Here is a 16,519-nt window from a genome sequence, read left to right on the forward strand (position 1 = left end):
GGAGCCTCCAAATTTCAAGTTTAAATTACTAAGATAATTGTCATCTCTAAAATCAGCCGGATAAGGTCCAGCCTTAAAATTGAGCCAAGCTAGCCCAAAGTTAAAAAAAAAAAAAGAATTGGGCTAGGACGGGCCCATCGGGCCTCGACTCTTTTACAAGCCTAATTTTGAATACATGCAAATATAAGGAATAACCGTTGACCGAATGGACTCATTCAAAGAAAGTGAGTCGCTATTGGCACACCATCACGTTGGGGTTATTTTGATTTTTCGTTTTTGGTTGGAATTAAGTTTAGGCTCATCTGGGAAGTGTTTTTAAATGACTGAAAACATTTTTAGAGAAAATGTTTTTGAGTTTCAAATGCAATTGAAGTGCTTCTTGTAAGAAGCACCAGTTATGTACTTCTTGCTGGAAGCACTTCAAGTGTATTTTCAAGATTAACTTGCCTTCTACTAAATATTGGTTCCAAATTTTTTTTTAAAGTTTTTTAGTCATTTAAAAGTACTCTCAAATGAGCTCTTAAAAACTTTGAAAACCGGCTTTTTCTATTTTTAAAGATTTGGCATATTTTTTTAGTCTGTTTTCAAGAGTTGGCCTACCAAACAAGAGTTTTGAACTTAACGCTCAAACTATTTTTTAGTGATAAAAGTTGGATACTAAACACAAACAGTCCCTAAACTAGTCGTATTAATTTCTAAATCATTTTATTGTATCATAACTCATAAGTAATCAACAAATCAAAGAGTAGATTAAAGAAATTAAAAAGTAAGCAACAAATTAATAAAATATAAAGAGAAATTTTATTTAAACCCATCTAACCTATTTCTACATGCAGCTTACTCTTTGGTCCCATTTGATTTTTAACTAAACTATTAATATCTCTTTAAACCTAAATTTAATACCTAATATACCCCCATAAACACAATTCAATATGTAGATTTATTTTTACACCCATGTGATTTTTAGAAGCTAAATTTGATGTGTTTAGACCTAAGTTCTTCCACAACACAAAAGCTGATAATTCAATTGTTACCTGCAGAATATGCATGCATGCTAAAAATCACTGCGAAAAGCGATGTGTATAGTTATGGGGTTGTCCCTTTGGAAATCATAACTAGGAAAAGGCCAGAGAGGGCTACCACCCCAGTGGGGAAAGCTAGTACACACATAAACAAAAACTGAATAAGGCTACCTGTTGGGAGTGGTGACGGGTTGCGTTTGGGTAAGTGCTTGCCTGATTTTCTAACGGAGAGGAGTACGGCTCGTATAGCGTGGAAGCTACTACACAAATAACTTCTACCATAATTAACGGTTAGACTTGTGGTATTGAGTTAGTTTATTACTTGGTTTGCTTCTATTGACAGAGGCTTTAAGTGCTTCAATAGAAATTCAACTGGTGTCTCATCTAACAGGTTTTAAGTGCACTTAGACTTGTTGAGAATGTGTCAACTCGCACAATTTTCACCTCACTAACACAAGCCCTATAACGTACCAGTATTAATTGTATACAAATGAAACTTCTAAAATAGAAGCTTGTTGATTTCTTGTGTTTGCTTAATTAACGATTTCATTCATGCATCAGTAGTGTGCTTGATTTGAGCATATTTTAACATTACAAATGCCATAAGAAACTGAACTTTCAATTAAAACAATCAGTATAAAAGTAGCGAACGAGGAGTCCACTTATGGGCAATTCAATCAGTTACTGGGTCCTTTCACACCGGACATTTTTCATCGTTGGATGCTTTCGTTGTTGTTTTAGCCAGAAGGTAGGATGCTTTCGTTGTATTTGTTGAAAAAAATTATAGTAAATAACTTCTACACTCTAAAAAATTGAAATCAAACGAACAAAAAATTCATAAATTGAGTCGTACCTTGATCGGAGGATTCAAAACTTCAAAATTACCATCCATCAATAAAAAATAAAAAATAAAACTTATTTTTCTCCATGAAAGTTATTAGGGGGCGTTTGTTGCGCCGGACTATCTCGGACTGGATTAGCTTCAAGGACTAAGCTGGACTGGCTTAGACTAGACTAAACTGGACTAACTTAGTGAAGCGTTTGGTGCAGTATTGGACTAAGAAGCTGGATAATAACAAATTCTAATATTATTTTATTTAATATATAAATTATTAATATTTTATTATGATCTTATCTTTTTCTCCATCTTTTCCTACCATTTCCGTCCCACTCTTTTCCTCTTCTCTCATCGTCTCACCCTCTCCCTCTTTTTTTCCTCTCAGACCTCTCAATTCATGTCTCTTTCTCATTCCTGGTCAAACTCCTTATTGATTCCATTCTCTATTTCTATGTCCTCCCTCCCTCTCTAGCTATGCGTTGTTCGAACGGAACCTCACGGCTCCAATTTTCCCGACGAGTTGCAGGTTTCCCGATGTGTTTTTTGGCCAACCTTCATTAAATTGGATGAAGTTAGCACCGCCAAAAAATTCATCACCATCCCTGGACCGAGATCTTAGCTTTGCATGCTCGAATTTGTCATGGATTTGAAGAAGCCCAAACAGGCCGAGACTTCCAAGTCATTTTCTGGCCACATTCGACCACATTTTGGTCTCGATTCAAGTAAAATCGTAATCTTGTCACTCCCAGCTTCAATTTGGTATATTTTATATGAAAGTTGGTTGTGAAATGGATCTGAAAGAGAGTCGGGAAGTTAATGATTGATCTAGGTGATCGGCGATGACGAGGAGTCTGTCAGGAGTGGTCGTTGAGCATGACAAAGACGAGAAATAGAGGATAGTCTTAGCTAGTCCCATGGTTATTGGGGGGTCTCACTAAGACCTCTTAGTGAAGGGTTTTGTCCATGCTAGTCCCCTTTAGTCTCATTAATGTTAGTCCCAGCATGGAACAAACACAGTATTGGACTAATAGCTAGTCCAGTCCAGTCCAGTCCAAGTTAGTGAGGGCAAACAAACGCCCCCTTAAGGTTTTAGCCAGAACGAATGTAGAATAAACAAAGAGTGATCATAGGGTTTAATTATAGTGTTTGGGTTTATTGATAAATTTGAGTTTTATTATTAATTTCATTTTGTACTTAATAGTAATTATGCAATAGGGTAAAATAGACGATTGACATTTAAAATTTCAGTTGGATGTAAAAAAAGGTTAAATGGATTTAAATAAAATTTTCCATTAATAAATTATTTATAAGTAAAGTCATAAATCTTTTCTCCTTTTTCTTCAATTGGACTTTTGGGAGACCAGCACTCATCTCCCATAAACAAAGTGATACCTTCCTTCTAGTGGCTCAGGCCCAACATCCAAATGAGCTCCACTTTTCCTAATCGGATCGCACATTCGTTTCATTTCCTTTTGGTGAAGCCCAAAAGCCTCCAGGAATGGCAACCCTAGAAGCTGCCCCAAGGGCACAGCCTGTGGGATCATTGCAACATCGCCAGTCTGCTCCGACGACGATAGTGCCTTCGAAACCATCGGGATGGCACGGGAGATGTCGGTGACGGGCAGTAGGCAATTGGCAAGCAATGCATTTCCGGTCTCTGTGAAATAGCTGTCCCAGTAGTACTGTGTTTGAGGAATGCTGTCAACTGAATCGAGATCAATCTCGAAGAGATCATCTTCGTCTTCCATGTCCAGTAGGCCGTTACACAGTCCGGCACCTTGCGCAGAAGCGGAGCCTCCAACGGGAGAAGCCATGATTGTGGGTTGTTTTAAGTTTCATAGACATGCTATATATTCTACTTATATATGTGCACATTTCAGATGTTTGGTGGTGAGGTTGCAGTTCAGGTGGGAAGTAGAACGCGCTTCAACAAATTTACAACGACAATAAAAGAATGTCGAGGTTGGTCTTTGAAAGCAAATACATCTTCCAAAGTCAAATCCCACGTATGCGTGACGCATAAGGCAAGTCCTAGAGACTTTCATTATATCGTCGAATAAACGAGTCTAGACTTCCAATGCATTCAAGTGGATTCTCAAAATACTAGTACCCGAGATCCATATTATAACCCCAATTGGCGAGGAAAAAGAAAATTGTACTCACTACCAACTCAAATACAAATGATCTTCCAAATTCTAAATCACGATATGAACACACACTTGCCACATCATACGATACAAAACTAATCCATTTTCCGCAACAAAATACCAAAGAATCCGATTTCATCACACGCAATACGGTATCTAAAGTCAACATCTTTGTAAGTGGATGAGCAGTTAATAATTTAATAAAAGAAAGATGGAAGCTAATTTGAATCTAGAAAAGCTAACAATCCAGTGTCGAAAAGTAACTGTTGATTCAATATCTACCAAAACCACCAAAGTTTGAGTAGTAGTCCTAACTACCTCAACTGAGCACAAGACGTTGCACACTTAGGACACGCTACTTTTAAACCTTAAAGTTAGTTAACAACCAAAAACAATAGCTCTCCGGAGTCTTAACAATGCGACAAAACCAATCTACGGAGTTTGGATACCAATCACCTAATAAGTGTCGTAACGTCTATTGTTCTCTAGCTCTAAGGGCTCGTTTAGTGCATTATCCATTCCATTCCATTCCAATCCTAGACAGCAAACGAGGCCTGAACATTGAGCATATAAACCAGGGCCACATTTTCCATCATTAAGGATAAATTCATCACGTTCAATCCTTTAAGCTAAAATTGTAGAAGCGACGCAAATACCATAAGCAGATCCCTATTTCCTTCTACACATAAGAACAGTATGTTCACTATCTTCAGTAATTTTTCTCCTCTCATCTTGCAAATTCAATGAAAGTTTCAAATTTCTTAGTTTCAGCTATAAGGTTTCTCTTCACCTACCGCACATTCTGATAAATCTATAGCGACTACAAGATATTTTAAGCAGATAAAACTACGTCAAAGTGTCCAACAACCTAACCAAAAAGAAATGTAAGAAACTAATGATCCTTCATTTTATGACTCGGCCACAGCCCCTAGCCAAAATCTACAGATTTACAGTAATTAATGGGAAGGCACACTACAACTTCCTATTTCGCAAAGTTTAAGACCATCATAAAGATGAATTACCCATATCCTATGGACTGCAGGCTTTGTTAGCCTAAATCAGCAAAACTAAAATCATTTGAAGCTTTCACTTTTGCACCTAACCAGTTAAAATGAGCCCTACATGACTATTTCCAAACACCAAGAACACGGCGCTTTCTATTACTATTTGATGCAGGTGGCCTTGTGCGTCCAGTCTGCGCATAGCCAACCATCACAGTGTGAACTTGACTATCGTCACAATTTCATGCTTCAGAGTGAACCCCAGATACAAACCTTTTAAGTCCCTATTTTGTTTCAACATTTAGTCAAGCACATCTTATGCTACAAAGTGGCTAGATGACAGAGCAACTGTTATATCTTAGCTTATCTAAGCGGGGAGTACATGAGTAGAATGAATCACTTAATTCAAGAACTTATAGGAGAATAAAATCAAAAAAACAACAGCAACAATGCAATGTAATTGAGACGATACATGACGAAAAATCCATTTCTAACAAGTAATACTCATGAGGTAAAACATTTTTCCAAGTAATCCTGACCGAAAATGATAAATTCATTTCGTCGTGATATCTCCATTTTCTACATGTCCCAACATACATTCATGATATTTCCAATTCACAACACCACACTCACCTAAATCACAGCTAAAGAGATGTTTTAACCCATTCACTATTAACCAACCAACAAAAATTTGCAATGCCCAAATTGTTTGACACCAAATTCCACTAAAATATCACAAGAAGCGAAAACAGAGTGTAAATCAAGAAACAAGCATACGCTATCAAGCCGCGATGCTCATCGCCACCGTCAGCAAGCGCAACCATGAGCCCTGTGCAAACCCTAGTAGCCCACAAGACGAAGACGGCAGCCACGGCGATCCTGAAGGTGCCGCCTTGGGGGACGAAAAGAGAGGCAGCCGATAAGATCACCACGGGCAGCATACAATACCCCACCACGGACGTACATCTGTGCAGGTCGAGATTGCCGTTACGCCCGGCGAGCATATTGAAGACGATGTAGAGGAAGATTGATGAAACGACGATCCACCCGAGTATGACACCGAACTGAATTTTTCCGGCGAGGAGTTGGAAGAGGCAGAGTGACATGTAGAGGAGGATAGGCCCGGAGAGGTCCGAGTCCTTGTGGACCGCCGGGTTGGACCGGAACGGGTTGAGGATGGACTTGGTTTTTCGCCAGATTTGGTCAGGGTGGATACCGAGCTCGTCGAGGAGGGGCTCCTCGTCCTCGAAAGAGGCGGAGCCGCCAGGGACGGAGGAGGATCCGATCGGGCCGCCGAAGAGGGAGGAGGAGGACGAGGACGAGGCGGCAGCGGAACCGATGTCGAAGGACATGAAGGGGATGGAGGAGGTTGAGGTGCGCGGGGGCTGAAACGGCGCCGTTGCGACGCGTCGTTGCTGGATGTTGTTGGCTCCGACGGCGCTAGGGTTGCCGCCGGAGGGGAATACCACAGGGGGGACGGCGAAATCCTTCGTCATTGTCCGATCGGGAGAACTCGGATGGCGGATTTGGGGAATTCGGGCGAGATCGATTAGGGTTTGCAGAATTGGGGGATCGAGAGAAGGAGAGGAAGAGGAAGAGGAAGAGGGAGGAGTGTGTGTGGAAGTATTCCAGCGAGGTGGGGAGATTAGTTAAACACATAAAGCGGTTGTATTTTGGAGGGGGAGTAAGGGCTTTTCCGTCTTTTCATAGTTGAGCTGCTGTGCTTTGCCGCCCGGTATTGGCTAGGTGACGTTCTTATGATAGTTAAATTACAGTTTTACCCCTACTGTTATCCAAGTCAACATAAAAACCCAGAAAAAAATGTCGAAATTCAATACCAACGACCGCTACACTGAGCGGGTGATCTCCGTCTCTCAACTGAAAAATGGACGACGGCGGCGTTTCGAAAGCAGTGGCAGTGGTGGCCTGCGCTGCCACGGCGCTGTTCTACGTAGCCATTCTCTACGCCCCGACTCTGATCCTCCGTCTCCCTCCTCCTCCTTCCTTCAAGAACTTCATGATCCGACGGTTCTTATGCGCCGCCATTTCATCCGTCGTCTCAATCGCCGTCTCCGCCCTTCTCCTCCCTGTAAGTCCTCTTTAACTTCCCAGTTTCAATTGACCCAGTACAGATCTTCAGCTTCTTTGATTATCGCTTTGAACAATGTCAGCTCTGTAACTAAGCAGAAAATTTAGCATATTAGGAAATTTGACTGTTTTAGTATGATATGAAGTAGATGAAATTACTGTTCAAGAAAGAAAATAGATTAAATTTCTGTTACTGGGGAATGCTTAAATGTTGAACAATTGAAATTTTGTTATTTTTTATCTCACTTTGTTAACATTGTTGAATAATGCCAGATGAAAAGCAGGGAGGTATCATCTCTTTTAAGTGTATACGGAATCCGAACGGACCATATTGTGAGTATATTATGCTAAGATACAATCTTGATATTGTTGGGTTCCTATTTTGTTTTTGGTAAAGCCCTCCTAATGATTACCTAAAAGAAGCAGCCGTTTTTCGCTACATATCGTGTGTAGATTGGAAAACGGTGAATGCTTGCTAAATTGGCATGCTGAATCGCGATTTTATGTGTGAAACAGTGGCAAGCCATGGTCTTTCCTCTGTCGTTGACTGCTCTCATGTATGCTGGATCCTTGGTCCTTAAGGTGCTAATGCTAGTGAGTTCATTGAGGGAAGATATGAATTATGGTGGAGGCTTTTCGTTCGAATATATCAAAAATGTCTCACAAGAGGCTGTTGCCTGCACGCGCTCAATGGCTTCCAATGTCTTGGTTTGGCGTAATTATATTGTGGTAAGTTTCCTTGTAATTTTGGTGCTGAATTAGATTATTCTTTTTTTATGTAAACCCTATAACGAATATATTTCATGTTAACTTTTCCTGGTTCGCAAGTGGAATCTTCACGTGATGAAGATATAGATTGAGTGTCCTACTTTTATCAATATGTATCTTTGGCTTCAGTTGGTTTAAATAGTATTTTTTGTGGCATCAATTCATTGGCAGTAATTTTTCAACAGGCTCCTATTACCGAAGAGTTGGTGTTTAGAGCATGTATGATCCCATTACTTCTCTGCGGAGGATTCCAAAAATCCACAGTCATCTTTCTCTGCCCCATTTTCTTCAGTTTGGGTAAGTTAAGCAAATGTCATGTTAGATGTCTGTCATGACCATTAATCTGGTTATTTACTAAGAACCTGGTGTTTGTGTATTAATAGTTGATGGCTTTGCTGACTGATAACTTCTACATTTGCAATGCTGTTAAATTGCAAAGTATCATGCTCACTGTTTGTGTCTGTGGTTACTGGTAATTCATGCTTGTGTATATGTTAAAATATGATTTAACCATATCTTATATATTCTCCATTTTCAATCCCAAAAACCCTTGATGATTGACCCTCAACGTAAAACTACAAAAGTTTGTCTTCTGGTTACTTTTACTCTCTGAAATTCCAAATTTGTTAGTGCAGCAAAATCCCTTCGATATATTCCTTTGTGTGGCTGATATTTTTTTTGTCTGCTCTACATAAGTACTCGCTTTGACATTTCATTTGAAAATAGTATAGTTTTCTTTTGTAGGTCACATTTGTTGACTGAACTTGGAGAAAATTTAATCTTATTGTGCAAGGTTAATTTGCAGCACATTTAAATCATCTAATGGAGGTCTACAGCAGGCAAAACTATAACTTGATCAAAGCCTTCAAGGTTATAGGTATGCTCAACTTTTCCCTCCTTGCATGGGGAGGACAGAGAGATTCAGCCTAGAAAATCGGTAGCGCTAGGCTGTTGCATCATGGAATCCCTCCCCCTTTTCTTTAGCACACTCAATCTGCGGTATTTTTATCTGTGAAAATGTACAATTGTCAACATGATAATCAATTAATTGAATGTGTGTTTGACAGGTCTCCAGCTTGGCTATACCGTCGTCTTTGGCTCATATGCATCTTTTCTGTTCATTCAAACTGGTAGGTGATAGTTAACACAGTAGGCTTTTGTGTTACATTGATTATAATATAGTACTTAATGAGGTATGCAGTGTGCGTATGGAGAGCTTTTTCATTTCCTTTTCTTTCCATGAGATACTTTTGTATGTTGTTGATACGAGTCATATTTATTCGATGCAGGACATTTTCTTGCTCCTTTAGTTGCTCACACGTTCTGCAACTTTATGGGATTGCCTGTGCTAGTTTCACGAGGGAAAGGTATGCGAGTACAGTTTCCTAGCAACCAAATGAGTACCTAATTACCAAAAAAGATAAAAACTGCATACCTGAGAAATAATAGAATGTAGTTTTAGAAAGTAACCTGCTTGCGATTTATCAATATCATAGATGTTGGTCATACTCCAGAAACTTCTGCAATGTGTTATTAGCAATTCTAAAACCATTCTATGTGTACTATTGTTTTTCTTCGTTTTACCATCATGAAATTATCTCATGAAACTTGGGTATCTGCACTGCGCGTAAAGAATGAAGAGCGAATTTTCCACTGTTTAATCTTTTACTTAGCTGCACGAAAATCTTGTGTGTAAAAGGAGATGGGGAAGACACCCAAGCGATTGTAAAGAACAAGAATAAAATGAGCCATTCAGATGAAAAGAAGAAATAGGAAAGTTGCAACTATATTTTGGGGCATGGAGTCCTGATCACTGTAGAACACGACATAAACCTAGGTGCCCCTTTGAAATCACACACAAGGCGGGCATGGATGCTACAGAGTCTGTTCTGTTCACACAGTAGCAAACTTAAGCCAAATATTCTCCTTGTGACTAACCAGAACGTCTTTCAGTACGAAGTGAAAATGTATCACTTAAAAGACCTCCAAAATTCTAATGCTGTGTTGTCTCCTTATGGCTGTGTGTTTTTTACTGTGTTGTGTTAGTTACATTCCTGGATCTCATCTTTATATTCGTTATTTTCCCAGGGTTAATAGCCGTGGCGTCTGTAGCTGGAATTGTGGGGTTCCTGTGCTTACTTTTTCCAATGACGCACCCAGATTTGTATAATGATAGGACAGATAATTGCAGATGTTGGCAAGGATATTGTTCTGGAAACTAAGCCTCTGAAATCTTCGGAAGAAATAGGTTTGTTCAATTCTAACTCCTTTTCTAGCATTATTTGGCGTCACATTACATTGCTTCTTCAGCTAAAAGGAAATATAGAAAACAGCTGGGCGTGACCAGGAGAAAGATAGATAGCTAAGAAATACCGCTCGTCTGTAAAATACTAAAATACGATTCTTGATTGGTTTCAGGATTGTGATGATTCATTTCTTAACAACTGCTCGTATGATCTGATGCGAAAGTAGCAGAGGATTTTTAGTTTTCTATTTGTATATTCTTCCTCCTTTATTATTATGCTGAGTTCTTGAACACAAATGTGGTGAAATACATTGAAATCTTGCTCCCTTTTTTCGCTTACTCTCGAACAAAATTATGAACTTTTTAATGTACTACAAAGATAAACATCAATGGCTGTGATAGGTTTATCCGTCCACAACTGATGTTAGCATATTCTATGCAGAATATTATCCTTTGATTAGATCTGAAGTAGTCTCTTGAGAATAACTTAGTCCGCTGAAATTGGGCTCTGGATCGAAATTGGTTCGTCTAAATGCAGGCCCACAATCTTATCTACAGTCCAAGACGAATTTATGAAGAAAAAAAATCCTAAACATCTACCAAAACCGAAAGCCCAGAAAACTACGGCCCATCACCGTTGCTAGAACGTCAACAAAAACAAAAATGGAGTTTTAACGAAAAACCATATTTTTATACTAAAAAGTCAATCCTGGTACTATTCACTTTACCCTTTATTTTGTCCTTATCATTAAAACTCAAAGTTTTCAAGTTCTTTTTATTAGTTTTCCTAATAAAAAAAGTTTCCCTTTGTCTTGTGTACTAGACCTTCTTTTACACTGAATGAACAAAATAGAGTTGGAATTTATATGAAGTCAGAATTAATAAATTAACATGCACAAATTCTCTTGTTTGGACTTATAAGCATAGAACAAGACTTATAAGCATAGAAAGAGTTCTTGTGTGGAAAAAAAAATAAAAACTTGAAATTTGGAACCTTCAATTCTCAAATTAAAATGTTCCATGTCAATAAGTGTTAATTACAAACTTCTATGAGTGAGAGTTTAATTATAAAATATACAAAAAAAAAAAAAAAAAAAAAACTCACTTATGAGTGCCCGCCAACACCACCACCCACCATCATTATTACCATCACGGCTACTGCCACCACCACATGGCGTTGTGGCCCCTGTTGTTGGCACCGCTACCGCCCATTGTTATCACCATTGTTGCCACCACCCCCGCCACAACACCCCCCCCCCCGCCCCCCAAAACAAACCACCATCGTCACCACCACTATTAGCACATTCATAATTACTATCTTTCATTTATATATTAATAACTCTCTATACACATTAAATTTTGCATTCAAATTCCATTTTTTTTAGGTTAACCAAATAAGAAAATTCACAAATTCTAAAAAATAAAATTTTGTCATTTTGGAATTCCTTAATAATCTTAAATTTCCTCATCCAAATATAGTGTTAGAGCATTTCATAATTATATTGTTAATTTTCCTAAACCTCATTCGAATCTCTCTTCTTAGTTGATATTAGATTACTCAAAATATGGTTGTAATAAAAACATTTGTAATTCCTGTACAGACATGAGCATAGTCACATTAATTAGAAATTGTGCTCATATATTGATTGTGAAGAAAAAGTTCAAACCCTCTCCATACATTTTAGATTTGCCTAACGTAGGATATTGATTGTATCAGAAAAAGTTATCTTTTTCCTTGGGAAAATAACTCTCGCATCCCCGTCTTATACACAAATCGTGTCTATCTTACACGTCACATGAAAGTTTTGCAATCAAATTGTGAATTCTCTTAATAGAGATATAAATTCTCACATCCAGTTCCATGCACTAGTTGTCTTTGCCTGACATAGCAAGTAAACATGTATGGCGAATGCGTGAGCATACAAATCGGTATATGAAATCGGTGTAACCAAGTTTTCTCCCTACCGAGCTAAGAAGTACGGCATGGCACTGATTGTTGATCAAGGAATGTTCAATTAACAATGTTGAACCAAATCAATCTGTTAAGTACTTTAGGTGTCTAATCGTTTGGGCCACATAAACGCCCTCCAACACTTCAAACGTCTAGATACTGTTATGATGACTAGAATCTTAAGGATACTACTCTGCAAATGAAGGTCAATGCTGATGCAAAGAAAATAATAGCTAGGCAAAATATGGCATCATAGCAAAGAGAAAACCCATACAAATGTTAGGGTTCATTCAAATACCCTATAAGGCTATATCCCTATTTTACTTCAATTTTCCATATCTAATGGATTTAGGTTTGGGTTTTATCCATTAGAAGGACCGTTTCTTGGTAGAAAAACATTTTTATATCATGTATGTCATTGTAACGGTATTTTAATTTAATAATGTACTTTTATGTGGAAAAGTTCATGATTTTTAGCTTGTTTGAAAGTGATTAAAATAACCAAAAGTGTTTTAAGATCATCAAAAACGTTTCTATCAACGTTTGTCATAAAAAATTAAAAGTTATTATGAGAAAAGCACATTCTCTTCATTTCAAGTATTTTTCCAAAAACAAATACTTGTATTTATTATTTAAATGTTGACGTGCTTATAATAAAAGCATTTACGAGTAGAAGTGTTATTTAATGAAATAACCAAATAGGTACATACAAGCTTTGTGTTATTGATTTGAAATACCAGAACAATAGCATATGATATCAGTAAGCCTTTATTTTCAGTTCATGAAGAAAGAGTAACTTATATAAAATGAGTTCACTGTCACGTGATATTCTAATTTAGTAATGTAATCTTATGTCAAGAGTAATTTACACATGACACAGCATCATTATACCAAAATGTTAAAATTCAGTGAACTCATATCGTATAACGTCATTTTCACCATAATGGGATTTCAATCATGATGCCTTGGTGCTATTTTCAACCTTCAAATTGATTTTCCTGAGTTGGTGATGTGGGTGGTAAGGTGTGTCAAAGTGTCATAACCATAGGATCGAGAGGGAGGGAGAGTAGGGACTGGGGAGGGTTTGTTAGACACATTCGAGTTCTGATTAGACATTCTTTATTTTGTTTTGATAGATTTCATTTCAATTGTGTGTGATGGTCAAACTAAGGGGATAGGCCAAAAGATTAATGTCATGTCCATGAGTACCATGACTTTGACATAATTAGATATTGTGTGGGTTCCCACTTGTATTTTCAAACTTCATAAACCCCCACATTGACTTTGTTTGCTGAATCTTTTGACGACGTTGGTTCTGATTAGATCCTCCCCCCATCAAACTCTTTTTTTAGCCTTACGGAATCCGAATGAAAAGGCTTTTTTAATTAAAATATAATTTTTATGACTAATTATATATTACATCCTAAAAGATTGAAATTGTATCAATTTGCTCTATTGGTTGGATCGATTCTATCATTCAATTGATGCCATAATGAGCTTGAGACCCTTACTAAGCTAACGTATATGCCATATTTGTACTTCATTGACAAAAAAAAAAAAACTTATTATTTTAATGGAGGAATAGACTTTCAAAGAGACATATGTGTAAGTTAATACAATCTCAAAACACCAAGGTTTTATTTGAGAAAACTGGAACCTCGTGACTTATATTGAAAATCACTTCAAACCTAGATGGTGTATAATCTAGTTAGCCTTTTGTTTTTTTTTTTTTTTTTTTTTTTTTTTTTTTATCATCCATTTTGTTATCTTACACTTCTTCTGTCGATCTCTTAATAAACCTTTGATTTTATTCAATGCAATGACTACAAAAAGAATACGAGAGTGTAAATGGTGAACAAAGAGTGCTGAAAGTACCCTTCATGCTGGTGTAGGGAGACTGGTTCAAGAAGATATTAAGTGGTCTTTAGACCTAAGTTTGTTGATATAAGGGGGTGTAGTGTATTAAGACTTATATGGATTTTTGTTGAGTTTTTTTTTTAAGTGATAAGACTTTCACGAACTTAGTAGATTTTTACTTACTATTATAATCTCTGTAAAATTCTATAGATATTTAATGATATACTTTTGTGCAAAAGAAATAAGAAATAATATACTTTTGCAGAATTCTAGAGAATGCAATACTAGAAATTTTTTTTTTTTTTTTAAATTATGTGGATTGTCATGGACTTTTTAATAACTACGTAATTAATAAAATGTTATTATTTTCAAGTTTTTATTTTTGAAATGGTGACCATGACCAGACCATGACAAACTGGTCTTATAAGGTGGTGGTGGCAATAATAGTGGTGGAAGTGTCATGCGGTGAATATCGGCAAAATGGTGGTAGCATACTAGCATGGTTGACATCTTTGGTGGCGGCGATAATAGTAGGCGTGGTGATTATAGGGTTGGGGTGGTGGAGGATTAGGGATGGGGGCATTGATGATGGGATGGTGATGATGGTGGCAAAAGTGGCAATCATGGAGATGATGGTGTTGGTGATGGTCATAGCGATTAAGGGTGGCGATGATAGTCATGATAGTGATGGTAAGGAGGCGACGATGACAGCGGCGGCGGTGGTAGTGGTGGTGGAGGAAGGGTAGATGAGATGGTCATGGTAAGGTGGTGGTGGAAACATTGTGGTGAGAGTGGTGATAATGATAGTCATTGCATTATGATGAATGGTAGAGTATATGATCAAATAATTGAGAAAAATAAAATCCATCTTCTTTTTAATGAAGAAATCTTAGGAGGGCGAGATTGTATTTGTAATGACAAAAAATTTACTATAAAAGCACTCCAACTCTATCAAAATTCATAACCTTTTAAACCCTTTAAAATAAATGAAATTATGAATACACCTAATTTTTTTTCTAGACTCACAAAAGTCAATACCATAAGATTTTATTGAATGAGAAAATGTCCATTAAAAGTTACATCTAACAAGCTCAATAAAAATTGGGGTACACAAAAACCCATTCAACAAAAGATAAAACAATAAAAAAAAATTATAATCTATATCCCGCAAAGGCAGAATGCAGCTACCACCACCATCACCATTACCTCCTCGTCAGTAGTCACAAGGGTAGATGCCCTAAGAAAACCAACTCTTCATGGAATTTGATGAAGGGTATCACAACACAAAATTTACCAACACACAAGAAGCAACTATTCCCAACCAAATTTCGCCACTAAACAACCACACTCGAGAAGAGCGACCAGATATGAACCACCATCACATGCCCCTACAAGGAGAACAAAAAAAAAGGAAGGGGATCGACCTATGGAGCATCTAAAACACCCTCGCTTTGAGCCAAGCCTTAGCATGCTTGGCCTCGATTTTCCAGCATGTCAGTTGGGTCGGAGTGGCAATGGGTTGAGATCTGGCATCCAATACAGGTGTGTCATTTCTAGCTTTGAGAAGAGGTTGTAGGAAGAATGAGATGTGTGAAGGAGGACCTAATGGAGAAGATGATGGAAGATTGGTGTTTTGAAAGAGGATTGCAGAATAGAGACCAAATTTTCTTAAGACAAAATACGGTGATAGACACCAGGGAATCGACAAACAATGATGGAGATATGACCAAAAAAGTCGAGAAAACATGGTTGAGCTTCTAGGAAGGAGAAGAAGAAGAAGAGAAAAAAGCAAGAAATAAAGGGGGGTTGCAACCGACTCCCACCAAAGGAAGGAGTTGGTGTGCAAACGGGACGGGGTCGAACAGAGGTTCAATGTTATGTTTGGTACGTGCAGGACGAAACTTTACAGTTGTTCCATTCTGTGTTTGGTACGCGATGGACGGAACGGAACCAAAAAATTAAATGACTAACTTACCATGTTTTGTCTGTTGTTTGGTACAATGTTCATGCATGGGACGGTACGGAACAAGCGTTTTTTTTTTTTTTTTTTTTTTGAACTTGTTCATATTTTGAACACATATATGCTTATCTATGATATATTTTGATTTATTTTTTACACTAGCACATGGCTGAAGATATGTTATGCCATGAATTCTATCTTTCATAACAATACGATGCTTAGCTTCAATGTGGTTGAAGCTTATCGGATCAATGATGTGAAGAGGCAACATTCAAACAATATGATAGTATAAGTGTAAAATTATGAGTCTCTATTTTCCAGAAGTAGGCTTTCCATACATGTCTACATTTCAGTAGTCTTCAAACAATAAAAAACAATTACAACAATCATTTCGGTAAAATGTCATCAAACTGTCATCAAACAATGAATTGGTACTGTACCAAAATAAGAATGGAAACATATCTATCAAAGGTTATTCACATTAACTTATGCCATTATCCATTATGATTGTTATAAAACAAAAACTAAATCCAACATCTATTAATTATACATCAGTAAGATCTAAACCAATAATTATGTTGCAATTTTAGCTAACAAATGTCCCACTCAATCAGCAGACATTTGAAATTAAACTCCATGGTG

General features: G+C 37.5%; 2 protein-coding genes across 2 annotated transcripts; one reads left to right on the forward strand and one right to left on the reverse strand.

Moving 5' to 3' along the window:
- Positions 1-5,493: 5,493 nt before the first annotated feature.
- Positions 5,494-6,634, reverse strand: LOC137745814 (uncharacterized). The gene has a single exon (XM_068485826.1). It carries the CDS (start codon positions 6,502-6,504, stop codon positions 5,734-5,736), a length of 771 nt encoding a protein of 256 aa, XP_068341927.1. The 5' UTR covers positions 6,505-6,634; the 3' UTR covers positions 5,494-5,733.
- Positions 6,635-6,809: 175 nt separating this feature from the next.
- LOC137746054 (CAAX prenyl protease 2-like) lies at positions 6,810-10,569 on the forward strand. The gene is made up of 9 exons (XM_068486107.1): positions 6,810-7,097; positions 7,370-7,429; positions 7,613-7,825; positions 8,050-8,161; positions 8,670-8,741; positions 8,932-8,994; positions 9,154-9,231; positions 9,953-10,112; positions 10,283-10,569. The coding sequence occupies exons 1-8, from the start codon at positions 6,894-6,896 to the stop codon at positions 10,084-10,086; spliced, it is 936 nt and encodes a 311-aa protein (XP_068342208.1). The 5' UTR covers positions 6,810-6,893; the 3' UTR covers positions 10,087-10,112; positions 10,283-10,569.
- The last annotated feature ends 5,950 nt before the right edge of the window (positions 10,570-16,519 follow it).

Source organism: Pyrus communis, chromosome 9 (assembly GCF_963583255.1).
Source record: "Pyrus communis chromosome 9, drPyrComm1.1, whole genome shotgun sequence".
Lineage (NCBI taxonomy): Eukaryota > Viridiplantae > Streptophyta > Magnoliopsida > Rosales > Rosaceae > Pyrus > Pyrus communis.